Source organism: Amblyomma americanum, chromosome 4 (assembly GCF_052857255.1).
Source record: "Amblyomma americanum isolate KBUSLIRL-KWMA chromosome 4, ASM5285725v1, whole genome shotgun sequence".
In the NCBI taxonomy this organism is placed as follows: domain Eukaryota; kingdom Metazoa; phylum Arthropoda; class Arachnida; order Ixodida; family Ixodidae; genus Amblyomma; species Amblyomma americanum.
In genome coordinates, this window is record NC_135500.1 from 106,187,983 (window position 1) to 106,215,881 (window position 27,899).

The 27,899-nt window shown below is 47.6% G+C and overlaps 1 protein-coding gene across 3 annotated transcripts in view; it reads right to left on the reverse strand.

Moving 5' to 3' along the window:
• Positions 1–27,899, reverse strand: part of LOC144128190 (MAM and LDL-receptor class A domain-containing protein 1-like) — a 118,048-nt gene that overhangs the window by 12,816 nt on the left and 77,333 nt on the right. For 2 of the 3 annotated variants that reach the window (XM_077661339.1, XM_077661340.1), the window contains exons 17-22: positions 25,757–25,896; positions 25,016–25,126; positions 8,595–8,811; positions 7,068–7,232; positions 3,154–3,369; positions 2,507–2,701 (exon numbers count right to left, since the gene is read on the reverse strand). In XM_077661339.1, the coding sequence (XP_077517465.1) occupies positions 2,507–2,701; positions 3,154–3,369; positions 7,068–7,232; positions 8,595–8,811; positions 25,016–25,126; positions 25,757–25,896 (1,044 nt within the window). The remainder of the gene's footprint in view (positions 1–2,506; positions 2,702–3,153; positions 3,370–7,067; positions 7,233–8,594; positions 8,812–25,015; positions 25,127–25,756; positions 25,897–27,899) is intronic. The other variant, XM_077661341.1, reaches the window with a different exon arrangement.

A 27,899-nucleotide genomic window follows, 5' to 3' on the forward strand; every position in this document is an offset into this window, starting at 1 on the left:
GTGCTGCTATGAGTACCCTGCTAAGCAGCACTGGCCTCGACCCGTGGCTTCGATCCGGCATGTTGGTAATGTCTTTTTATACAGCCCAATTTTTTTTTGCGGCATCATTATACAATAATGACAGCTCACGCACTCTTGAAAACCATCAGACCTATTTTGAAGCAGCTTGTAGTGACTTCCTCAAGATGGTAGATATTGCATGATAAGGCAAGAGACCCCGATACTTATCGCTGCTGATGGGTTAATCAAAATAAATTTTATTAGAAAACAAACTTTTCTTCGTATTCGAACATTAAACAAAGAACTCAAAACATTATCTATATAAGGCCCTAAGCCTACTTCGAAGCCGTCATAAACTTATGAAAACTGGTGCCAAGTTATCGAAAGCAGCGCTTGTATCATTAATGCTAGTTTCTCCCTGAAGAGCATTGTTTCTGGGAAATGCGTAGCAGGTTTTCGGCTGCGACCTGCTAGAGAAGAGGAGACATCTATTGTGGAGAAATCCGTTCATAAATTTATGGGGTAGACGGGAAAATCTGGAGGGACACCTAAACTCCGCCCTTAAGCGATAGAGTTAGTGGGTCCCGTCAATGGCCCCTCTTGCCCACGCAGACACGGACACTTTTCCACACTAGGTGAAAAACCGCATGTCGTACGTGTAAAGCACAGCTTTAACCAAGCCGTACACACTTGCCTGCGAGGACTAGGGGAAGAGTGTCTCACTCGCAACCCAAGGATGAGGGGATCAATTCGTAATTACCCCAAGTATCTTTCAGCACTAATAATTTATATTATATACTTGCATGTCGTGATGACATTTCAGTCATAGTGAGACCTTCTAATCAGCAGTTTTTTAATGTTTTTAATAGCTTTTAATTCTACAGCTCCACGCGTGGCGTCACGACCGACTAAATAAATCCGGCTTTTCCACACACACTAGCGACGATGGACACGTCGGGTTCTAAGCTGAGCGGGACCTTTCACGCTGTGGCGTTAAAAGCAGATGCACGACAATTTGCGCCTGCCTGCGACTAGCGTTCATGAAAGCGAGCATAAGTTTCAAGCATGAGTCTTTTCTTTGTCGATGGCAGTTGGTATTCGCAGCGCCGTCTGTCGTCGTTGCAATCGATATAATAAGTTAAATAACGTTAAACTTGTGCTTATTTCCAAGCACCTTGCAGATGGCCCACTTAGCATGTGTTGTATGAAGTACGTATGTGTTTTAATTTTTAATTATTTTGTAACTCCTCCTTTTTTCTTATGTGATCCAGTTTAGTTTCAGTCCAGCTTTCCACTGGTAGTTTAGTTAACTTACAGTGCGATTTATATTTCCTCACAGATGCTATGCTATTTACAGTCAGGTGAATCAAGGCCTACGCATATTATTGGCCTAAATTAGTCGAATATTATTGCTTCGGTCGCTGTAAACAGCCATCTCTAAGCGTTTTGAAGTAAGACGCATTGCTCGTTCATTAACCGCTCGCTGTAGTCGGAAATCTCCAGAGTAAAAGCAGCTCCTATATTCGCTTGGTTCACAAAGCTGAATGAAGCGAGCGCACCTGAACGCAACGATCAAAATTTATTGTCCCTTGCAGTCTCCTGAAAAGAAATACCCGCGACAACCCAGGCACTGCACGAAGGCTATACAGTCACCCTGCCGGAACACATAGCCGGGCGTCATACTAAATATCTCACTGCACTTAATAGGCGCATGATAACCCAAGTGTGATAACCAAATTTGTACAATTGATACTACGGAGTTCCTTTAAAGTCCAATACTGTCTGATTGCTGGTGCTTGATTTTGTGTCAGAGTTGTTAATATGCGAACTTATTGGCTGTCATCAAGGCAGCGTCTTCTACGGCAATAAGCTGCTGAGCGTGAGGACGGAAGCGGACGCCTTCGCCTTCAGACTTGCACGGCGTTCGCCTACTGAACAAAATAGCGGCCGCGACGGCCATGTTACTTTTAAGGTGAAGCACAACAGACACCCGAGTGCTTTGCGATGTACCTAAGTGAGCGTTAAAGTATCCCAGGGGGAAGATTTTCAACAACCCTCTGATACATCTCTTTCTGCCTTTGTTTCGCTCCCTGCTTCGTACGTTCCCTCTTGATTCATTTGAGGAGTGCAGAGAGTCGGAAAAGTACTGTGCATTTTACACAACTAAATCTTCTCATGCATCTCCCTCTTGCCAGAAACCGGGTGTTATCGCGCGAACACAAACGCGCCCTCTGGCTTTCATCGCCAATAATGCGGTCTGTATAAAAACAACGAAAAACTAAAATAAATGTACCGTTCTTAAGATTCCGCGTGAGCAGAGCAAACCTTGAACTAGCATTGGTAAAAATGGCAAAAAAGCGCCGGGTAATTTTCTGTGCTCATTTGTGCTTTTCTATGCACTCGTTCTCCTTTACAGCATGATCGACACTCTTTGTTCGAAGCACTTTCGCGTTAGAAACCTCTGTCATGAAAAACAATGTCTTTTTCTTGGCCGACGCTTACGTACCGCAGTTTTCGTCCAGTCCGTTGGGACAGTCCTGCACGCCGTCGCACTGAAGCACCGCTGGGATGCAGGTCGCCCCGTCACGGCAGCTGAACTGGCCGCGGGAACACTCCACCGAGGGCTTCGGCGTTAAGGGACTGGGAGCCGTACTGGTCGCCGCTGAAGTAGTAGCGTCTTCTGACGGGGATGTACGCCATTCTGGTGCCAGCCAGGAAAGTGCGTTAGCAAACTTCGAAAACATTGCAGGAGCAAGCTTTGTAAGCAACGAAGAAAGCAAAAATAAATACAGCAATCACAATAGCATTGTTGGCTGTTGTGGCAGAACATGAAGCATTTTGTGCGATCTGGAAGGCGGAATGGTGCCAAGCATTCTACTTTCCAATACTAGAAACCGCATTCCCCCAGAGTGTATCTTTTTAACCTAGAAAGCAACTAAGCACCGTTATCTAACTATTTCTTTGGCGGTCCAGTTCCAGTTCTTTACGTACAGGCGAGAATCGCGTGGAGCTCCCACAATAAGCGTTTTTTTTTTTGGCCTTCGAGGCATAACGGGCAACTAATGTGAAATGAATGCGATTGGACAATAAGCATCTTAGAGCAGTGCTACTGGATACGGCAGAGGCCCAGGCTATAGAAATGAACTCTGTTACCTGAAGTGTGTTGGATGCTGTCCACGGCCATCGCTCCGTTAGTTCCTTCACCTCGAGTGACTTCCACTGCCAACCGGCAGTTTTTACCGCGCTTGAGCGGCACGTCCAACGCTGTCCATTTCGACACTTCGTCTAACTCCCGAGAATACTGCGTTTCGCCTTCCACCGAGGCGCCGCGCCCGTAGCACACCACGGACAGTTTTGCGGCTACGATGTCTGTAGAATGTAAAAGAAGAGCGGGGAACACTAATAGCTTACTGAGTAGCTTTAATTGGTAATTAATTACTAGACAAGTCAGCTTCGAGGAAGCGCAGCTCTAACATGTTTTGTTGCACGACGAAGCATGAGCACTCCACCTTTCTTTTCAACTATGCCGGGTGTTCCACATATGATGTTCTGCTGTTTCGAAAAATTGCCTTTTTGAGTCAAGGCGGGCTCTTCTCGTTATAGCATTTTCAGAAATATATCTTATCAAAATAGAGCTAAAACATGCTGATGCTGCTTGACTAATATTCAATAGTTAAGTTTTCAACTATTACAGTTAGTCTCCTTGTATATTGAGAGGCGTGTAGCCAAACCACATTTTGGCTATTTCGACCAGTTACGGGCACTGGAAGGGATGGTTTGCCTGCAAGCTTTCGTAAGCGCATGTATTTTGGCACAATGTAGGAAATATTCGTTGGGCCACAGCTCCGAGGGTAACTTCGTTTCCCGAACTCTTTTAACTGATATAACTGATATATATATATATATATATATATATATATATATATATATATATATATATATATATATATATATATATATATATATATATATATATATATATATATATATATCACCTACGGTAGGCTGTATGCCTCCCAATAAATAAGTAGCCGCTCAGTAATAGTTAAAAATTAACTATTCAGTATTATTCGCTAACCAACCGGCCTCTGAGCGCGTCATAGCTATATTCTGATGCCGAAAAAAAATCGCCATTTTAAAATTTGCAGAACATCTTAGACGAAGCACCCCGTATAAGCACACCACACTTCGACGCAATCTCGACTCCACTTGATTCCACAGCTGCTAGCATTATTGGTCATTGTAACTTAAAGGCGCCAAAAACCACATTACAATGATCAGTTACCCTCTAGCCCAACAAGTTCTCTGAAGCATCAGTGGTATACCGGAATGCGCACACAATCAATGTACAAACTATCACAAAGATCAGATGTGAATCAAAGTTTGTCAAGCAATCTGTTTGCTCAAACCAGCACTGCCTTTTAGTCTTGATATATTGCTCATGACCTGTCCAGCTGTGCATTCAACAGGCAGTACGGTCTTTGCGGTACTATTACAGCAGCTGCAATACAGTAACTCCAGGGACAACAGTGCTCTACTGTGAGCAAATACGCGTAAATAAGGCTTCTGTAAATTTATTTCTCACACTTTCTGAGGTGAGGATATCTGAAACTGCAAATATTGAAACACGGCATAACTGTAAGAATGGATACCGGTCCTGTCAACGGCGTTCAGTATTTAATTGGCAAACCTGAGGCAGTAGCTGTTAGGCGCACGTTGGAGTGGCCTGCTCCTGACTAATTTCCACACTCAAAGCTATTTAGGAACGTGCATTGTTAGAAACTATTTGTTCATGCAAATCAATTTGCCTAGGTAGAAACGTACTCCTATAAGGGCATTCTGCTGCAGCCAATAATTAATTCCCTGCAATAAAATTATTCCTGCATCATAACATATAAGTAACTCTTAAATCAACTCCTCTCTTGATAGAAGGGCGCAAATCACAGTACTGGCATAAACGATTCAAACGCCTACTTGCGAATAATGCGACCGTCTGGAAAATACATTGTTTCAAATTGCGTCGTTACCAATTTGGCATTGCTCAAAAAAAAACGCATTGTCAAATGGCGAAATGATTTTCAACAAGCGACTGTGTTGTCAGAGTGTAACAGTTTCTTGAATTTTTTACTCTCAAAACAATAAAAATGTCCACACTGCAACAGAAGCTTCCTGTCGAAGCTTCTTGTTACATTATACCTCCAGCGCCACTCGACATATATCAGGGCTTCCAGTGCTCACAGCGCATATTTGTGAAGCTATCCCTTTCTTAACAGAAAAGAAATGATACTAAACCATCATTTGGAGTAAGACCACCTCCCACTGGGTTATTTAGAGTACTGATTTACGGTACAATACTGAGAGTACTTGAAATAAATAAATTCCCATCCTTCTAGGCCTAGTTATAGGCGTGTCGCAATGTGTTAACTCAACGGCTGCTTCTCTGCTGTTGAGGACAACAGCACATACGGGTTTTCACGAGGTAATTTCTCGTCCACTCTTAAAAGTGCGCTAAAAAGTAACTGAAAGCTTCGTTCCCGTTGCCAGCTCTCTCACTTTCGAGAAAATTCTCCTGACAATAGGACCTTACAGGAGTCTTTTTTTTTTCTTCTAGGTATCTAAGAACTAGTATTCCCATCATACCTTGTAGCTAAAGACCCAAGCCTTATTGCGTTATCAATAGTTATAGTACTGAACGTAATTACCTTATCAAATCGCAAGTGGATGCGAACTCACGATGCTTTTCACGTTTTTAGACCTCGACGAAATTTCTCCCCTCCATGCCGTTCTTTGTTTTGATGCATTATGTCTTGGAAACATATTTTAGTGATTATTATTGTGATATCACCTCGCATCTTCACGTATTGATTTCTCTGCGCGTTCCTCTCTCGCCTAGGGTGATGTAGTAGGCTGGAGTGACGTTCCCACAGCGGACCTCTCCGTATTTCTTGGCATAAAACCTTTACCTGCCGGTAATAATGGAAACAATTGCTGGTGTTTATTCACAGCCTAAAGCACTTAGCTCAAGCGTAGCAGGAGATGTGATATTCTAATTCGTTACTGCTGAATGTGCGCACATCAACAGGGACGCTACTAATTGATCTGAGCCCATGATGGCCTTAATGCACATATGTCTAGTGTCCAATATGTAGAACACCGCATTTTTGAACAACAACTGAAACATTTAGTGCATATAAGCTTCTTGCCGCCATCTTACGTTCAAGAGGCTCTAAATGTTTCCCGTGGAAGCTTCGAGTTGTGTGCGCTCAATTTTGTGCACTGTGTGCGTCCCGAAAGAGTTTCCACTCTTCTCTGGAAGTAGTGAGTACATTCGACCGCATCGACTGCGTTGCGGTTGCGCAAGAAAAACAAGCAAAACTCGAATATTGTGAATAAAAGGACCACAAAGCGTGATTATAAATATGGCATTAGAGCCCACGACAAATTTCTCAAGCTTTACCACATGTAATAGGTAGTGCATTTGCCAGGTGCCCTACAAATAAGACAGCGCAAAAGCCGATGCTGGGAAAACGATTTTCATGACTAAAAGCTTTATTATCAATTCTGTGAAATAAACATTTCATATATGAAATATTTTAAAAAATATAATCCGCTGAAGTTGAGGCGTATATCTTTAAGAATTTCTCGGTTTGCGCTGTCGGTAGTTGGAATAACGTGACTGAGTGGTGCCAAAATGAGCAAATATAACATTTCAATCCTCGCAGCGGTACTGTTCATGCAATCGCACTCCTCATTGGTCAAGTTCAATCACGAGCACAGTTTACCTACAAGGGCAATAATAGTTTTTTTTTTAATCAATGATTATAATTTGAACGAATGAGTGCGAGGAATGGCGTTTCGCCCACTCGCACGATCTGCAGCCTTTCTTGTTGTCGCTTAAAATAAGCCCTACACAAAGAAAGATTTTTCGATTGTCAAGGACCGCACGAAATTCCGAAAGATCGGCTTCAGTGACAGATCGTGACGAGTAGCTTCTCACAGTGGTGCAACGGATTTCTTCAATCGTTACACTTTTATTAACCGTGACAAATCAGACGGAGTCAACTCACCTGGCCCGTTCCTAAAGTACTGGACGACAATCTTCATCTTGTCATCTGTGATATCAAATGGGGAACTCAATAGACCCACTGTCTTCGCCAGAAGGGTCTTCGGAACCAGCCGGTCGGTTTTTCTGCCTGCTGTCAGGTCGAGGTATGCAAACGACGATGATTGGTCTGCACAGCAGAATGTGGACTCAGACACAGATCACCCCTTTCAAGGCTGCACTTGTCTCACGCGTTTCCCGCACACCGCAAGAGCATCAAGCCCTGCACACTCTCTTTAGCGCCCATAGTGTTTCAAAAGTTAACTTTGCATTGTTCCAACCCTTTCCCAGTTTTCTACGTTACACATTAAACTCAAATGGTTTAAAGTGAAGTTACTGATATCTGAGATAATTAAGTCAAGAAGAAAAATTCGCAGTTTTAGAGCTGCAGTAACTGGTACAGGACACTGTTGTGTTGTCCTTAGCATAGGCATTCGCCCTGCAGTGGATGTTCTTAGGCTGATGGTTTTTATTATAATAATGCTGCCTACGACATCAGCACCTGATGTCCAAGTAAATGTATAATTCTTCCCAAGATAGTTTGTTTCGTTGCGCACCATAACGGACTGAGTTGCACTGTACTAAAAGGACCCGTCCGGAAAGGATGTACGCGGCGCTCCTGAGCAGGCTAGTGCAATATTTGCAGAATACATTCTTCGAACTTTCTTTGTCTAAAAAAAGGACAACCAACGCAACTTCCTTACGAAAAACTATTGCGGCCCTCATAAATCTTCTTTGTGTTCGAGCAGTGTTCGGCGTGCACGGTTGACTTCATTGGGAAAAGGGGCTAGCGGGACATGCATCAAACCTCTGGTGTGGCATCGATGAGCTCATGTAAGATTAAGGAATGCCTAGTTTTTCGGCCTAACGGTTCGACAGTGGCTCAGGGGTAAAGCTTGCTTACTGATTTCCGACACTGGGTCAGAGAACTGAAGGTGCTGTAGGACCATCACCATATTTGAAAGAACACTATTCAGAACCTGTAACTAGAGAAGTTCAGCCAGGAAAATAAGTTCCAGTGGCTGTCAGTCTACATTTTTCTTCGCTTTTAACCAGAAATCTGCACCAGTTCCACGTGCTTACAGTGCGCAGAATACCGCTTGCATGAACAACAAAGCGCGCTGTCTTATGTTGCTAATGGCGCGTTTTGGCTACTTACGTAACGTTACTGATTACATTATCTTCAACTGGAAGCCTTTTATCTTACATTATTCAAATATTGCTTGATTATGCTGGTCTCAAAGCTACACATTGAGAGAAGCTACGAAAAATTGGTATTGATTATGCGTGAGCAGTCTCAACAAACTCATTAAGTGTCAAAGTGGACATCATGAAAAAGAAGAGTACCGTCGGAAGTGGCCCCGAAAAGTTCCCGCTAAATTGGTCTCACTTAAAGTGTTCGTTTATTCAGTGGCTCCTAAGTCGACTAAGCGCCTTTCGTTTCGCTGTACTTGCATCGCCATGGATTGAGCCGTTTCAAGCTTTTTTATACCTGTAGGAATTGGAACATTGGGCTTGAGACTGGGATTTTCGAGACGACCTTTGCCGACAAGCCAGCGGAATTCGTCTGTAAATTTGTTGATGTAGCCGCAAAAGCCGTCAGTGAAGTTGCACTCGACAAGGTGGACGCATGGCTGAAGTCGTAGTGACACGTCGTCCACAGCCAAAGAACGGTAATCTTCGACAGGAAGTACAGCTCGGAACACGACCTGTGTGAGACAATGCCAAAGAAAAGAAGGCAGGGGGTAGAAGGCAACAGGAGCTCATAATCAGTGGATCTTCGAAGCACGATGTAAGAATGCAGCCTACCTTGACAGATATCATCGAGCACGAACGTTTCCATCTGTTGAGCTTCTTTTTGCAGATCGCTTATAAAATTCAGTACCTGAGTGGTATCCATGAAGTTATACTGACGGCCGTTAACTAGGACAAACGATGTCACAAATTGATGGGAACTGTAATTACTGCAAAGACGTTTGCAGTAATTTAGAAGAACTCCAATTTGGGCTAAATTCTGCATAGTACTTGAGACAGGATACAATAGCTCCTACAAAGACACACACAACGAAAGAACGATGCAGGCCAAGCGCTAACTTCATCTAACTTCATTCGCTGCGAAGCCAGCAAATATAAGGAAAACCACGGCATGCGCTGAACCAAGGCCAAACAAAATCCACCAAACCGTTCAAGATATGATAACACGGTCTTAAAAGGGGTCACAAATGTATTGCTAACACAATTTTTCCTCTCTTCTGTGGAAGAGTTCCAAAACCTCCGGTACCTTAGCATGTTGCTCCTGCCCGGAATCTTTATCTTACAAAACCGTGGTTCACACTTTCCGAAGTGCAAGCATTTTTTTCAGTGGCGAATGTCCTGACACATATCACATTCTGCACAGTGGTCTAAAATGTGCGCGCCTCCTACTTCTTTTAGTTACCGCAAGTGTCCAGCTGCACATTCATTCACGCAACGCCTCGTTTGGACCCCATATGCCTTCCCGAAATTAAGTACTATCTGATGCACCACACGGGTGGAGAACTTCGCAAACGGCTTGCCATGTTTTGTTTTTTTTTTCAATTGCAACCGCTCTTCGTATCCTCGCTCACAATGCGTGCGCAGAGCTGTGCAGGCTGTCATGGAGCCGAAAACACGACTGGCACGCCATGCCTATTCGCCACCTTCTTAACATTTTGGCCGACACTGTGAACATACAGAACGACTTCTGTTTCCTCAACTTGATTTGTTTGCTCACAAGGCTTTAGAAACACGGCACCTTCCATTTTTCGTAGGAGGGCTTCAGCACCAACTGTGATGACCGAGCATGAGAACCCTGCCGACCCCAACCGTTCTACTTGCTTGTCAAAGCTCGCCTGCATAACAAGGTGACACGATTTCATTAGAGCAAACTCCAGGCAAAGGCTAGCAAAGGCACGTTTTAGTGTTTTTGAATGAGCCGAATTGTAAGGTGACAGCTCCTTCCGTGTTCGCAGTGCATACTGCCAATATACATGACCTTCGCCCTCGGTAACATTAAGAGCTAAAAACTGCGCTCCCTCAAGGGAGTTCATGCGTATCGTGCGTTCACTTGTCCGGCGTCGTTTTTTCGTTGTGTTTGTCTTTGTAGGCGCTATTGTTTCTTGCCTCAAGTGCAACAAAGTGCAGTGCCACAAACACTTTTAAAAATTTGTTCAAAAAACTGATGCAATAGCAAACTCGGAAATGCACTGTACTCACAGGTTGAATTCAGGTACTCTGCGTGTGCTTGGCTTAGTTTTTATTTGAGCAATGTAGAGACAGGGCCCGTTATCGCACTCACAAACACACGCACATACGCGCGCATACGCAAGAAGCTTCAGACCAGGTTTAAAAAACTTTGAAATGCAGGCTTCTGGAGGTAGGAGGCTTTCTTCATTCCAGTGGATGGGTAGGAGAAGGATGACAAATCATTAATTGCAAGCTCGTTGCCTAAATTTGAAATGGCAGGTCAGGTAGCTTGTCATAATCAAACACTTAAAAGAACCATTTAGACGGAACCAAATATTATTGTCTGAATATCGGAAGTTCTGATTTCACAAGGTACTCGCCACGACCCAATGCTACTGGGGCACAACATAAGCTTCAAGGGGCAACATTTCTTCTCTGCAGATATTGCATTTGCGAATGAAATCGATACACCTTCTTCATACCTACCAAAGCTACGGCTCTTTGGCGATCCGCAGTACGCTTTGGCTGAAATCTACCATGCCAGCCTGTGTTGCCACGTTCACGCATTCTTCTGATTTTTGTCCCCGGCTGTAGATATCCATAATTTTCCTGCTTTAAAAAAACGTTTTAAAGCAGAGCATGGCGGTCAAATTGCGCCCGTATTATCAGCCACGAGCTCCTGTTTATCTTGCGCTACGTGTTACTTGATTTCACTTTAACAGGGCACCCCTACCGCAGCAAGCAGCCACCAACCAGCAAGGAAGGCTACAAGGGCTGCGTGAACAGAAGGTATGTCTTCGACGCAGCTGACTAACTTCCATCACAGCTGCTCGGCGAGGCGGCAGCAGCTACTGCACCATGGCTACGGTTGTAGCCCAGGAGAGAGAGAAACACGCAAGCTACTTGCCTGCTCCCTACCGACCAGTGCCCGTTCCGTTTGCCATTCTGAAGGCTGGTTTGAACCGCTGTACTTCATGCACTTGAGTTTTTCGGCTACAGCCGTTTCTTGGACAGTTTAGATCCGGAGCAGCGTCATGCCACCAGTTTAGTCTGCTTAGCGCGAGTTGGCGCTGAAATTCCGCTCAGCAGATGCACATAAAAAGTACTTAAATAGTTGTAAACTCTGACTCACACTGCCCGCAAACGACTAACGAGTAAAAGTCCAGCTTTCTTGGTAATCACTTTTATTTGTGAGGCAACTGTGGATTATTGTAAGACATTGTTCTGAACATACTGATGAGAATAGGTTATAACTTTCCGGTGCGGATCAAAATATTGCTTTTAAAGTTTCTCTTGTGTTCGCACCGCGTAGTGCAAACACAAGAGGCGTGCCATAGAAAACCAATGGCGCGCGTTTTTTACCATAACTAGCAGAAAACTACAAGCGCCCCGAGGAGTCATCTGCAGATATACTGACTGTTATGGTGCAGTCTTGCGATACGTGAGAAAACTGCCTCAATAAACAGCTTTTTTACTGCAAAAAGGTGGTAGGTATTTAACGTAGCTAAACCGAGTAGACGTGCGAAAGCCTGTGTTCAGCCTGGTTGGCTCATGTTCTTGCTTTGCTTGGTCGTCGGCACGTCTGGCGACGATAGTAGGCTCAGATTAAGCTCTGATTTAAGTGATCTTATCTGTTCGCGCCGCAGATGGAAGTTGATAAAGACGACGATGTGCAATGCACAGCGTGAGATTGTGTTATGTGCCAATAAACCTGAAGACATCAGCATCAGTTTAACACGAGGCGTGATCGGCTGTGGCGATAGTATTGTGTCGTATTGAAGTCGGCAATAAAGAAGAAAAAGCGGAGATAACATAGTGGTCTCTTGCAGTGACCAGCGAAGCTTATCTGTTGCGTTGCCGCGCACCCTCACGAGAAAATCTGTGTCCAGCCATGTCAGCTTTCATCTGCCCCCGGCCAGAGCCATGCCCATGATTTTTCGCTCACAACGCCGAATATGCCAATGCCAGATTTTCTGATGAATGCGACGTGAAAGCGTTAAATGAGAAAAGCAGACGGTGGCGGCGCTTGGGGAACGAAGGGGGGTGCCGGCGCCCTGTACGTCGGTCTGGCGTCTGCTTCAGCGTACGTAAGGTGCAGCCACGGATAACTGATGAGGGCTCGAAGGCAAAGCCTGTGATGCCTGCTCCTGGATGACGCGCCGGATCGAGGGAGCGAAGGATGGCGTAGACTCCTCGGAAACAGGCAGTAGAAAAGCTGGTGCCCTCTTCACATATGCAACACTGGATCTCCACGATTATCGGGGACTGATCGCCGCGGAGAACGCCAAAGGCCAACTAGGCAAGGAACTCGTCAGGAACGCAGGAATGGCGAGTAGGTGCCATCAGCTTCTTCAGGACGTCGTAGTTTTTACAAAACCTAATGACATTGGCGGTGGTATAGGGACCCTTGGCTAGTAACATGTGGAAGGTGTCATCAGATATTTCTGTTACAAAATTGTTACTCTTGTTAGCTTCAGGCATCGAGGCTTGAGATGTGTTTACACAGATCGACAACAACCTCGATGTAATTGATAAATGGCTCTACAGCCTGTTGATAGCGGGCATGGGAGCGTTGTTCTGCGTGCAGCTTACTGAAGGCAATGAAGCTAAATACGCCTGAGAAACTGGCCTTGAAAAAAGCCAATGTGGTTGCCTCATGGTTCCGGAACCACAAGTTGCAAACGTCAGCAAGATAGAAAGGACGTTGCCGAGCTACGTCGAATCGTCCCATTGGTTTTTGGTGCTTACGTATTCATAGCATGACTACCAGCTGTCGACGTCGTGGTTGTCAACGCCGCTAAAGATCCTAAAATTGGGCTAACGGAGCGCACCAAAACAGAAGATAGGTGGAGGGTCCTGGGCGGTAATCGGGCTGGCGTCCTCGGGAATGGCTAATGGCGGCGGCAGGGGGCGGCTTTGAAGCTCCGGTGTGAGGTGGATAAAAATCTCGCACCTCCACGAAATGTACAAGTGATTTTAGTGAGGGCAGTCGCCGCAATCGGAAAGCGTAAACAGGCGACTCCTGCCGTTTTTTCGGCTTGAAAGCCTCGCAATTCGGGGTCTTAGTCATCTTCAAATCCAACTCAGTAGAAGCAATTGAAGATATCCTACTGGAGTGCAACAGTACCAATCCAGATCTTGACACAAGCGCAGTCACCATCCCTGAGGCCCTAGGGTTAAGCGATAAAAAAGGTAATTTGAGTCTGCGGCAGACGTTATCGAAAAATGTTTGGAAGATTAGTGGCTCCAGAAGTTCAGGACTGACCCCGTAATCACAAACCAACCTTTACCTTCCCTTTCAAGGTCCTTACCTTCGCTGCGCCTTTCCGGCTTCAAGAAACCAACCTTACTCTTAAATAGCCCCTTTCGCTGCCCTGTCGGTCTCTGAAAGGGCACGTTCTCAAAGATAGCCCCTGGCCTACCTTTAGGAGCTCCTTTCGTCAATTCAACATGGCAGCCGTGTACGGCAACCGCTGTTCCGATTTATAAAGTTAACTGACTTAAAGAAAGAAATCAATCAGGACCAAGTGAACCATCGCGGGGAGCCGGGACGGCGAGTGCTCATGGATCACCAGTACCCGACGGAGCTGCTTGACGACGAGTAACTCACTAGGTACCGCTTTTCGAAGCCTGCCGCGCTGAAACTCTTGTCTGTGCTGTTCTGCACCGCTACCCCGACGGACGAGGTTGCCCCGTGCCGCCGCGGCTGCGACTGCTTACCGCCCTCTGGTTTTACGGCGCGGGAACCTTCCAAGTTGTCACCGGCTACATCGTCAGTGGAAGCCAATTTTCAGCGGTATCGACTGTATCCGCCGTCATTGCACCAACATTGTTTCAGGCATTGGTCAAGTTTTCCTAAGCCGAAGATAGGCACGAACTAGAGCAGCAGACATGTGTGCGAAAACTTCGGCGGCACGCCGAAAATTAGAGTCAGGCTAGTTAGTTTTGTCTATTGAATGATTATGACAGCTTTATTATATGTTCCATAACTGCTCACTATATGCTACAACATAAATGTTCATAACTACTTTCTATAGTGTACAAACAAGTAATTAGTGCGTTCACTGATTAAGGAAGCATTATTACTTCTTTATGCTCGTTACCATACCTCTTACTTCTGCGGGTAACGGCACTTTTCGTAAGGCTGCCGAAAGATGGATTTGTGAAGCGCGTTTGATCTTTCCCTTACCTTTCACGTTCAGTAACCTTTCTGCAAGTCGCTTTGCGTGTTAAAGTAAGGTAAACGTAAGACCAGTTTGTGAATACGAGGGTAAAACTGCTGAAGCGTAAAGTCGATATAATTTTCATTGGAAGAAAAATTAGAAATTTTAGGGAATACCTGTAAGTTTGACATACAGGTTAAATTATAAAAGCAAAAATATACAGTGCGTGGTAGCGCGTGTCGCCACCTCATTTCAAAAAGGACACTCCGAATATTCATCAATCTATCCATATATTCATCCACCACAGATTGCGCTGGCGCATTTTTCATCCACTTGACCCTACATTGCACAGTGGACGCGTAACACACAAGGTTGCTGCATACAATGCTAAGCTTGGAGGTGAAAATGAAAATGAAAATCAGTTTTTGAGTACAGGAAATGGTGCAATAATTGTCTCATTTGTGTCGGTGCATGGAGACCCCAACGCGCCGTAAGGGAAGGGATAAAGGAGTGAGAGAAAGAAGAAAGGAAGAAAACTGTGCCGCAGCGGAGGTCTCCGGAAATAATTTCGACCACCTGGGGATATTTAACGTGCACTGACATCGCACAGCACACGGGCGCCTTTTGCGTTTCACCTCTATCGAAGCGCGGCCGCCAAGGTCGAGTTCGAACCCGGGAACTCCGGATCAGTAGCCAAGCGTGTAAACAACTGAGTCACCGCTGCGGGTTTCGAGGTGGCGCTGTCCAACCGTTGCGCATCGAGTTGTCGTTTAGCGGTGATATATAAGCAACACTCTTTGCATAGCGCGGTCTTCCCGTGCTGCACACAGACAGCTGAGCATGTTTTTGCTCGACAGTGTGCTATGGAATTGTAGCCTGGTGTAAGTCGCCGTGCAACTCCCGTCTACATCGAAACTCACCGCAGGGCATATAGGCATTGAGAGCCTAACGAGTGCCGGCAACAATGGCTTCGTGATATCGAAGTGCTAGTCAGTAAAGGTTCTTTTGCATGTGAGATCCGCAGATTGAAGCGTCTGGAAAATGAACACTACGACCAATGGCTCTTTCGTCTTCCACTGCCACCGGGGCACAGACGTCGGCTCCTAGTGGCCTTGTGTCGTGGAAGAGTGCAGCATGCAAGTTTGTGCTAACCTGCCTGACTATCCACTGAATACTCATGCTCCGTATAAGACATTGTGGGGCCAGCGAGATCTCAGACCTTGCTGATTTTTCCTACTTAAGCATCAACAGTAAGCACCAGTAATTTGTTTTAGAGTACTTTTGTTATCAAACACGTAAAAACGAGCTGAAAAAAATCTTTTGCTATTACCACTCAAAACAGTCGAGGCTTAAGTAGCCTAACCTTCGTGTGCGGCTGCGCCTGTAGTGCTCTACGCTCCTACTCTGCCACTGACGAACCTCGTAAAATGAACATCCCTGGATCTCATCAAACAGTATCCACCTTGAATTTACACAAAATATCAAAGATTCCTTTAGAACACGACATACGTGCAGTCGCCAAAGTTAACTGGATAAAGTACGACTGAAGTGGTCCTGTGCTAGAACGTGGAAAAGGCATGACGGGAGAAAAATTAAGCTTCGCGCATGTTCGCTCCTATTCGAAGTCATGAAGAAATTCTTCGCAGGTTGCAGGTTGTTGTGATGACCCCCATAATGCGCAGGTCCACACGGGACGGAGAGGCAAAGAGACACCGTATGGCTCAGTTTAAACAAACAGATATATTCAATAATTACACATGATTAAGATTATACATCAGAGGCTGGGGCGTCCGAGCTTACGTGCCGACGACTTCATGGGGGCGATGGAGTGGCTCCGGAGTTGGGCTCGAGCGGTTGCTGGCAGAAGCTGCACGCCGTCGGGCTTCGGCGCTGAAGGCCCTCTTGGCGAACGATGTCGTCCTGAGCGTTTCCCTTCCGTACTGCTTCTCGATTTTTATATCCTCTTCTCCACACCCCCTAGGGTGAGGACGCCCACGCCGGAGGGGAAGGAGGGGGGCTAGGGCTTTCACTTGGGCGCACAAACATACCACCGCACTTATTGTCTCGCCCCCCTCACGTGTTGAGTCCGAGGGAAAGAATGTTGTCTTCGAGGTAGCGCATAGCGTCGGCTGTGGTAAGGCGCGCTCTGGCCCGCTGACAGTTCCCGCGGGTCACCGGCCTCCATTCTTCATCCATCAACTGACACTCGCTCCTCAAGGTAAGGCGCGCTCTGGATCGCTGACAGTTCCCTTGTCCTGGAATGTGCTCGGAAGGGCCGCCCCTGGAACCGCCACGCCAATTGGGGAGGATAAAAGCCTGTTTCCCCGCGGCGGCGGCGGCGGGTCCCTTCGTTCTGGTCGTCACTCAAAGAGCATGGCTGGGTAATTGATGATGCCGCTGTCACGGCGGCGGGTCCCTTCGTTCTGGTCGTCACTCAAAGAGCATGGCTGGGTAATTGATGATGCCGCTGTCATCTGGGTCTCCGTCTACGCCGCGCCGTTGAACACGGAACCTCGTAGCACACACAAGGAATGTACCTCGTAGCACACACAAGGAATGTACCTCGTAGCACACACAAGGAATGTACCTCGTAGCACACAAGGAATGTCACACTCGCTCACCCTCCAGAAGAATGTTCTCCGAACATTTGAGTCCCTGCAGCTCCCCTTGTCTTTCTGAATCGCCTCGCACAGTGCGTCCGACAAAACACTTTTCGCTGCACTCAACATCACTGCACAACACCATATGCCTCCGCTGTCATAACTGGCGTCTCCAGGGGCAGCACTGATCTTCTTTTACAGATAAACATGAAACTCAGCACCCAAGCCTCTCCTTTCTAGTCCAAACTGGACGAAATAAATTTACCACAGTTACAAAGTAGCTCCCACTTCTAGCACGATCACGGCACAGACAAAAATATAGATAACGAAAGGAAGTAGGGCAGGTTCTGCATGCGCTCCGCATGCTCTCCTGTGAAGGTGTTACTTAATGACAGAAAGGTTTAACTACTAACTCCGATACCTTAACACATACGCATATAGCAATGTTATGAGCTGCGGCATTACACAATTCTGACCAGTTCACAACTCCGCTCTGTTTACACCATTATTCCGACTTAGCTTTCCGATTTCGCAGCGGATATCGGCCTTCATGAGTCATACTAAGTAAGTCTGTGACCCTTTGTCTGCTTTGGGACTCGCGAGGGCTCGTGGCAGGAGCCTCTCCTGGCGTTATCTGCGCGGCAACCTCGCGCGCTTCTTCTTCTAGCAATGCATGAAGTAAATCCGGTGGCATTCCGGCTGTCACCTCTGGCGCCTGCCGAACAAATGCAGGAGAGGGCGTTTCTTGCGAACTATCTGCGCGCTCCGCTTCACTTCTGTCCCCATCAAAATCCGCGCTTTCCCTTTCCTCATTTCGTGAATACTGAACCGGTGCCGACTTGAGGCGATTTGCGTGTATCCTTATCAAGCGCCGGTTCACGTCTCGGACTCTGAAGTTTACCGGAGAAAGCTTCTCGACAACCTCGCACGGTCCTCTCCACTTCGTCTGGAACTTACGAGCTAGCCCAATCTGCCTTTGGCAGTTTTCAATGTACACGCTGTCCCCCACATTAAACGGCGCGTCTCTAGCACTGCGATCGTGCACCTCCTTCCTGCGCTTCGCCGCTTTCTTTAAGGCCTCCTTTGCGATGTCCCTCGCCACTTGCAAGCGCGATTCTAGCTCAACCTTATAGTCGCCCAGTGAAGCGTATGGGACACGACGGGGGCCCTCTGGCACTTCACTAGGCTGGTCCGGGTCTCGGCCGTAGAGAAGAAAGAATGGCGATTCGCCCGTGCTCTCGTGTGCTGCGGAATTGTAGGCAAACATTGCATACGGGAGCCACAAGTCCCAGTCCCGCTGGTCGCGCGAAACAAAATGCGACAGGAACCCGGCCACGGTTTGGTTCAGTCGCTCCACCGCGCCGTTGCAAGCCGGATGGTACGGTGTTGTCTGCTTCTTAGCGATCTTAAGCAGCTCGCAAACTCTCCTCATTAGCTGCGACACGAAGTTCGTTCCCCGATCTGTAAAGAGTTGCCTCGGGGGTCCATGTCGGAGCACGATCTGTTCGACAAATGCTCTTGCAACCGTGTCTGCCTTCTGATCTGGGAGTGCTACCGCTTCCGCGTATTTTGAAAGGTGGTCGACAAATACTAAAATGTACTTGTTTCCGGAAGTGGTCGTGGGCAATGGGCCCATTATGTCCATACCTGTCCGCTCGAAGGGAGCCGAAACCTCAGGGAACGGCTGAATTGGAGCTGGTCTTCGTCCCTTGAATGTTTTTCTTTCGAGTCAGGAATGACACTTCGCACAGTAGTCTCTAACATCCTGTCGCATGCCACTCCAAAAGTACAAACGCTCCACACGCCTGCGTGTCTTCGCTACGCCAAAATGACCGGCGCATGGCGCATCGTGAAACGCGCGAAGAACCCTTTCTGTCCACGACCGAGGTATGACGACTCTCTCCCAAGCGGTTTTCTCTGGTCTCCCTTTCCTGGTTGGCCTCGTGCGCCGACACAGGGTGCCGTCTTTGCCAATGAAATAACCTAGCTGTTCGGGGTGAGACGGTGCGCCCTCTAAGCTTTCGATTATTCGCTTCAGGTCAGGATCTTTGCACTGCTCTGTGCGTAATTCGGCGGGGTCGACTACGGGGACAAACTCATCTATAGCTGCCACGGCAGCTGTGCGGCTGAGTGCATCAGCATTCAGATGTGTCTTTCCTGACTTGTGCTCAACTTCAAAGCAGTATTCCTGCAGGTGTAGATTCCATCTAGCGAGTCGCGAGCTAGGGTCCCTGACACTCATCACCCATTTCAGAGGATGGCAGTCTGTGACTAGCTTGAATTTGCGGCCGTAAAGGTAGCATCTGAAGTGCTTTACTGCCCAGACAACGGCGAGGCACTCCCTTTCCGTAGCTCCGTACTTTTGCTCTGTGGGGCTCAGCTGTCGGCTAGCAAAAGCAACGGGATGTTCTTTGCCCTCGATAACCTGAGATAGCAAGGCACCAACTGCGAACTTTGACGCATCTGTGGCCATAACGAAGGGCAAACTAAAATCTGGGTGGCGCAACAGCGGTGCACTCATTAGCTTCCTTTTCAGGGCCCCAAAAGCATTCTCCGCGTTTTCGTCCCAGCGAAAGGCGACATTTTTGGCTGTTAAGGCGGTGAGTGGCTTAGCGAGCTTGGCGAACTCCTCTATGTGCCTTCGGTAGTAACCGATCAGGCCGAGAAACTGCCGGACCTGGCGGACGCTAGTCGGGGATGGAAAATCCGAGACACACCTTAGTTTCTCAGGGTCCGGTCGCACGCCGTCAGCTGAAACAACGTGCCCGAGGTATTTCACCTCGTTTTTGAGGAATTGGCACTTAGAGGGCTTCAGATTGAGACCCGCTGCTCTTAGTCGCACCAAAACCTGCTCAATATAGCGCAAATGGTTATCAAAACTGTCACTGTATATGATAATGTCATCCATATACACGAAGCACAGCCTCCCCAGAAGACCTGCCAGGATAACATCAGCGGTTCTCGGCCAGACAGCAGGGCTGTTGGCCAGACCCATCGGCATTCTTTTTCATTCATAGTGCCCTGAGGGCGTGTTGAATGCCGTTTTCTCGGCATCTGCCGGATCCATTGCTATCTGCCAGAATCCCGCCGCCATGTCCACTACCGTGAAGTACCTGGCAGAGCCCAGCTGAGAAAGCGTCTCCTGTATATTGGGGATGGGGTATGGATCGATGCGAGTTACGGCATTTAGTTTGCGGTAGTCCACTACCAATCGATACGAGCCATCTGGCTTTTCCACCAATAGTACTGGTGCTCCCCAGGGTGACTTTGAGTGTTCGACAATGCTGCGATCAATCAGGTCCTGCACCTGCCGCTCCATCTCCTCACGTTGGGAGTAAGGAATCCTGTACGCACGCTGGTAAACGGGCGATGAAGTGCCGGTTTCTATCCTGTGCTTTATAACGCCACAGCAGCCCAAATCCAGGTTGGACGCGGCGAATACCTCCGAGTAGTCGTTCAGCAAACCAGCCAGAGCCTCCCTCTCCCTGGATTTTACGTGAGAAAGATCGAACGACAACTTTGGAGCAGCCGAAGGACTAGCATGCTCTACAGTTGCGAGTACCGTATCGGTGGGCTCACGTTGCTCTATCGCAGAGGTGAAGAAAGCCAATGTTTTGTTCTTGGGAAGGCTCAGTGGCTGCTGGCTACAGTTAACCACCCGTAGGGGCACTCTGTGGTTGTCATTAACTGTCACGAGGCACGCGGCTGCCTTCAGGCCATTGCTGAGAGAGTCGACCGGCTCAAGCACTCCCACGGCGCCGCTCTCTACATCTGAAGGCACAAACGCGTACAAAATGTGCTCCGACCAAGGAATGACGACCGCCTCCTCGACCAGCCGGACGGCAACCCGCGAATATAACTTCTCCAATGATCCCACTGTTTGACGGGTGTCAATATCGGTAATGCGAATCTCAGCCCCTCTCCTGTTCAAAAACGGAACTTTTGAGCCGCCCGCATTAACCTCTTCCTCAGAGAATGAGACTACTACCTTCCCTTTTCTCAAAAAATCCTGCCCTAATATACCTGACACTCCGTTTGGCAGAGACACCGTGTCCGGGCATACGTAGCAGGGGTGCTCCAATGCAATTCCGCCGAGAGAGAAGTGTAACCGGTAGAGTCCACTTATGCCAAGAGGATCCCCCGTTATGCCTACAAATTTGGTTGCCATACCACCAGACGCTTCCAACACCTCGCGGTCCCCCTTCCTTCGAAGCGTGTTAAAACTGCTCTCCTTAAGCAATGTCACCTTTGACCCCGTATCTATCAACAATTCCATACAACAACCATTTTCCTTCCAACGCACAACAGGGCATGCCTCGTCGGCCACACAAACTACCACCACCTCATCATCTACTGCTCCCTCCCCACGCTCCTCAGGCTGGGGAGGACTAACTAGTTTTTTGTCTCGGTATCTGGAGCCCCGCTGTAGGCTTGCTTAGGGCGTGTCTCGCCTGCTTCTCTTTGTGGCTCCCCACGGCGCACGTTTTGGCAGAACCTGGCGATGTGTCCGCGACCCTGGCAAGCGAAGCATACGATTTCTTCAAAATCTCGCATACCGCGCCTGTAGCTTTGTGGCGGTCTCCGGTTTCCAGCGAATGGGCGCTGTTGAGCGCGCGCTTCAACCTGGCATTCTACCTGCTGAGATAGCAGCTGTTCTAAGCGATCTAACCGCTCTGTCAAGAGAGCAACCTCAGGGTTGAGCACCGCTCTCTCTATGACGCGTACTCTCGCTGCGGCTGTCGTTAACGCCTCATTTTGTTCCTCATCTAATGCGGCCTCCACGGCTTGGTCGAAATTGCTCGGCTTGCGCGAGAGCACGAACCGGCGCACGGGGTCTTGCAGACCAGCCACGAACAAAGCGGTCATTTCCTCTTTAAGTATATCCTCCGCGTATTTCTTCTTAAGCTGGTCTCCTTCCTCCTCCCTGCTTAACGTATCGCGCGCTAAGCGCTGAAGCCGCGACGCAAACGTTCGCACGTCCTCCCCTACCATCTGTCCGGCGTCACGGAACCTCTGTACTCGCACGTGACGTGGTTCAGTGTCAAAATGCTCAAACGCGAGCTTCTTAAATTCCGCAAATGATTTTGTGGATTTTACTTTTTCGTCTCGCCATGCAAAATCATGAGCAGCTCCTGCCATCTTACACCTCGCCATTCCCAGCATTTGAGCATCGGACCATCCCCCCATTTTCCCAATCTCTTCTAGCATGGAAAAGAAATCGCAGATTGGAACCCCTGTCTTATCTCCCGTAAACGTCGGAATGACGCTTCCTAATGCCAGCATGCTTGCTCCGAGCGACGGCTGTGGAGTGGGAGCTCCCTCAGATAAAGACATTTTTTTTTCAAGCCCTCCGGTGCCTCAAGCCTCTCAAATGGGGGTAAGAGTCCCACAATCAGTCCCGTGATTCCCTTTTGATTACAATTTTGAAGTCATGAATGTCGCAGCATTCAGAGGACATTTGCTTTGAGACCCCACTTCTGACACCAGTGTGATGACCCCCATAATGCGCAGGTCCACACGGGACGGAGAGGCAAAAAGACACCGTATGGCTCAGTTTAAACAAACAGATATATTCAATAATTACACATGATTAAGATTATACATCAGAGGCTGGGGCGTCCGAGCTTACGTGCCGACGACTTCATGGGGGCGATGGAGTGGCTCCGGAGTTGGGCTCGAGCGGTTGCTGGCAGAAGCTGCACGCCGTCGGGCTTCGGCGCTGAAGGCCCTCTTGGCGAACGATGTCGTCCTGAGCGTTTCCCTTCCGTACTGCTTCTCGATTTTTATATCCTCTTCTCCACACCCCCTAGGGTGAGGACGCCCACGCCGGAGGGGAAGGAGGGGGGCTAGGGCTTTCACTTGGGCGCACAAACATACCAACGCACTTATTGTCTCGCCCCCCTCACGTGTTGAGTCCGAGGGAAAGAATGTTGTCTTCGAGGTAGCGCATAGCGTCGGCTGTGGTAAGGCGCGCTCTGGCCCGCTGACAGTTCCCGCGGGTCACCGGCCTCCATTCTTCATCCATCAACTGACACTCGCTCCTCAAGGTAAGGCGCGCTCTGGATCGCTGACAGTTCCCTTGTCCTGGAATGTGCTCGGAAGGGCCGCCCCTGGAACCGCCACGCCAATTGGGGAGGATAAAAGCCTGTTTCCCCGCGGCGGCGGCGGCGGGTCCCTTCGTTCTGGTCGTCACTCAAAGAGCATGGCTGGGTAATTGATGATGCCGCTGTCACGGCGGCGGGTCCCTTCGTTCTGGTCGTCACTCAAAGAGCATGACTGGGTAATTGATGATGCCGCTGTCATCTGGGTCTCCGTCTACGCCGCGCCGTCGAACGCGGAACCTCGTAGCACACACAAGGAATGTACCTCGTAGCACACACAAGGAATGTACCTCGTAGCACACACAAGGAATGTACCTCGTAGCACACAAGGAATGTCACATTGTTTTAAAGATGGTACAGTGGAAAGGCTACTATCATCGAGAAATCTTAACTGGCATTGCGAGCCAGCACCCCAGTCCTGCTACTGCAGATGGACCCGCAAACCACTGGTCCTATTCAAAGGACGTGTTTAATTCAAACCTCTGAAGCGACCTTCAAATCGCACTCTATAGCAGCCGCCGTGAGCCTCAGGAGTTTTGCCCTTTTCTCCGCCGAACATCTCGTCCGAGAAGTGCTTCTCTGATGTCTCAAGAAATGAAGCCGACGAGAGCGTTTCTGACGCAGAAGAAAATGACCGTATATAAAGAACTCCTTCGCGAGTCCAAAAGCTTTGTTCCAGGCGCAGCACACCAACCTTATGTAGAAGGCATCTCACCGCACAAGGGTATCGCTCGCGCAAACGTAGAGATGGCTGACATTCTAAATTCATTTTATACCTGGCGCCTTCAACCATCGACTTTGCAAGCATGCGTAGGCAATATGTAGGCTGAGTGCCCTTCCACAGAAGGCACGGGTACCGTAAGCTTTTATCATGACACGACAGAAAGTGAACATTCTCACGTCTCGGCCCAGAGTCTCTGGAAAAAATAGTGCATTCTGGTGGTGGTAACAACACTAGAAAATGTTGTTAGTGCACTCTACTGCGCAGTAGGGAGGTATTCTATACACTTCAGTCGGTTTAACACGCCTGAAGAGGCAGAATTTCTTCAGCGGCGTGCAGAGATACAATTTTTTAAAATCTGAAACAGATATATGTATCTTAAATTGCCAGACGCCGTCTTTACGGAAATATGCTCATTAGCAGGAGATGAATTTTGCCGTGAAATTCTAGCTAACCTAATTCATTTTTACACATGTGTATACCAGTTCCTAAACAGTGCTATAAGCGCTTTGATGTTTACATACAGCCATTCCCACGCGAGACACTTGACACCTGTAAGAGACAAGGTCAACTCAAGCACATTGTTTATGTTAAAGAAAGAAAAGTCAGTGTAAAATGGGGGAACAGTACTAAAATATTGCTTCAGCCCGCGTCATGGTGTAATCATTATTCTTTATAAGAGCGATTAGATCGCGGAGAGATGAACGCTTTTAATGGGCTGACCTTATTCTCTCCAAAGAACTTGAAGAGGAGGCTGATGCACAGCTCACATCATTATCACAGTGGCTCCCGCAAAACTGTTGATAGAAGCAGCGCTTAAAGCGACATAAGTTCCATTCTTCCGCTCAACGAGCTAGCAAGACGATTCTACCCGGCATGACCCGGCAAGGACCCGGCACGACCACTTGTTCCAGCTATAGGAACTCCTACCAAAAACCTGTCATATTTTGTTGGCAGCCTTCATTTCAGTCCTCTTTTTCTTTTCTTTTTTGCGGGGGGGGGGGGGAGGGGGCAGTTTTATCAACCCGCCTACAACTACATTCCCTGCGCGTGAATGCTTGCGCTGCAAAAACAGAAACCCCGGAAAAGGGGTGGCTTTATGTTTTGCTTGCAATTATCCTCACCTCATAGTCATCCTGCTGAACGAACTGCACTCGCACCAGCGTCCATTCTCTGTCCGAATGAACTGAACTGCTCCACAGAACTTTGCTCTTGCCGTTCGCCAGCACTTCCGCCTGAGAGAAAAGAATTGTATGCCGTTTATGGCACTCAGCAGAAGAGCACATGTGCGCACTATAGCAGATTAAAAGAGACGAGGCGTGTTAAGCTAACTGTATTCTGTAGAAATACGTGACTGCACAGCCTGCGCTCAGGCGACAGGCTTGAGCGCTAATAATGGACGCCTAGAAAACTGTAAATATTTTTCGCATAAACCTATTTCTCAATTTCTTGTGTTTGTTTCTTGTGTCTGATACATCATTTTTATCTTGAAGTGAGTCTGTATTTCTTCAGAACGCTCACAGCATCCCTTACACTGATCCATGACGTTTGTGTTTGTGTTGGGTACTGATCTATGACGCTTCCTACTAGGAACATATTTATCAACCTGGTGGGCGCATATTTCTCAAGAAACAAGACAGTAAGTTATAATGAGGCCCAATAGCCTTCCAGATGTTTTCGTTGTTTAGGTTTCGTCAGCGCCACCCAGCGCCGAAAAAAAAATGGAGGTCCTTTGCATGACGTGCATGAACTTGTGCTTGCGATGTGTTCACGAAGTTTTGCTCCGACACAATTAAACCGACTCCACAGCGATTCGTTTATTACTGATGCAGTTCAGTGCGTTTTCTTTACGATTTTAGGCTTACCTGCAGGTGGGCGTCTTCGTTTTCGGCAGGCAAGTACCAGAACTCGAGGCACTGCGCACCGCTCTGACCCGTCCACATGGGGCTCTTCACTGTGCAGTTTGACTTGGGGCAAGAGTATTGGTTTGTCACCAGGCCGTACTCTACGAGGGCAACAAAAAATTTACGAGCAGCACCATTCGCATGTTCAGTCCAAACAATTTTATTATCGTCAGACTCCTGCCCTTAAGGATGCTCTCTTAAAAATCGAGGTATGAGTAGTGTCTGTTGCCGCTACAAGCACTGCTTTTTCCTTAACGTAATGCGTGAGCTCTGAGTTCCCTTCATCATATGACAGTCCAGCGCAAGCTAACTTCAGACTGCTGCCCTCGGTGATGCTGTCGTAAAAGTGGAGGGGTTTGAGTAGGGCCTGTTGCCGATACAAGCGCTGCTTTTTCCTTAACATAATGCGCAGGCTCGGAGTTCGCTTCATTAAGTGACATTCCAGCACAAGCTAACGATATAATAAAAGTCCAGTATGTTTTCCCTCAGTATAAGCATCCCTTTTTTTCGATTGCATTACCATATTCTTAAGAACACTAACTTCTGCCTATTCTTTAACATGAATTCCACGCGGCATGTTTGTCCTATCGTGCACAGGAGCAGCGGTGCGCAGTAACATTGCTGGAATTCTCAAAATGCACCTCTGTTTACTCGACGGCATAGCTAAGTTATTCTTTTAAGCGGTCTCCTCATGAAGCATCTATGATTCAGGGATCCAAGAAATTAACTACTAAAGGCAAGCAGTTTTAGGCATGCTGCGGTGATACCAAGAGTGACTTGCCACTTCTCATAAAGAAGCACCAATGAAACAGCGAAAAGAGATGGCCACAGGTCGCGACACGAGTTTAGAATCGGGTGCTTTTTGCGTGCCGAGTATAATTACCTGGAACGTCTGCGTGGTTCTTCACAGCTGCGGAAGGTGTAGCGGAAAAGGGTTTTCTGACTCTGCCTTGAAGCCGCCTATTAATGAGCTTAAACCTTAATATGTCCCAACAGCCACTGAAGTTCTTTTTTGCATGCCAGTGGTGCTCTTAACGCTGAATATTCACTGACAGCATTCATCTATTAAATCGTTACGTGACAGTCGGCAGCCTGCTCTCGAAACTTGGTCCCATGTGTGTGCAGGGATGTTCACGTACCAAGTTTTGCATGGCTTATTTACAGATTTGACATGTCGTGTGACGCTTTATAAATCGCCGCTGTGCGCTGGTAACGCCCAATGTTGCAGTGAGCGATGGATCCCTGAGATTCTTTTTTTTTTTTTACACATGCGGCTACGATACTTCCAAGGAATCTCGTAAAAAGCGGCTGGTCCTCTCGAGGCGCTGAAGATTCCTGACCTGTCCCACGAGCTCGTGTTAATGGTGTCCTGTGAATACTAGGATATCGCCTTGTACTTAGCTGGGTGTTTAGTTTTTATACAGGGCATAGTTGGTTTTATACAAGTTTTTATACGAGCGTCCCTGATATTCACAGGGGGTCACCAGATCGTTGGGGGGCACCCGCGGTGCCATCGATCAATACCTCCCTTCTCCTTCTATGTTTTCAAAGAAGTGTGCACATTAGGCACGTAGAGTATGCTGTGCTAATTATAAGCAATAGGCGTGTATTTAACAAAGTGGAAATCTCATATCAGCAATGAGAATTCGCGTCCTTCTTTCATGAGGCTTGCTAAGGTATCGCCGTTTCCGCGAACGTACGCTGCCACAAGACGCAGATAACTAAACATTCGTTTCCTTTTTATCTGCGCCCTTCGCTCCTAAGTAACATTAGTCTTCGGAGTATTGCTTTATTTTCATCGAAGTTTATTCATTCCGAGGAAGCATTTTTATTAAGAGAATGAGCTATAGCAGTTGAAAAACGTTGGAACAAGGCGCACACATTACAAGGGACACAGGATGGTTCCGGGAGAGCTGCTGCGATCGAACAGAACGAATGCCCTTTGAAGGCAAATAGAAAACAAGCTTATTTCAGGAGTTTTGGCAGAAATCTTGAGTTATGCTAGACTTTACTTTCCATTCAACGCTATTAGAGCTGGAATAGGGGGAAGACGGTCTTCCGTGCTTTTAGAGGCATGCACTGAGACGCTAGGCACAACCGTCTA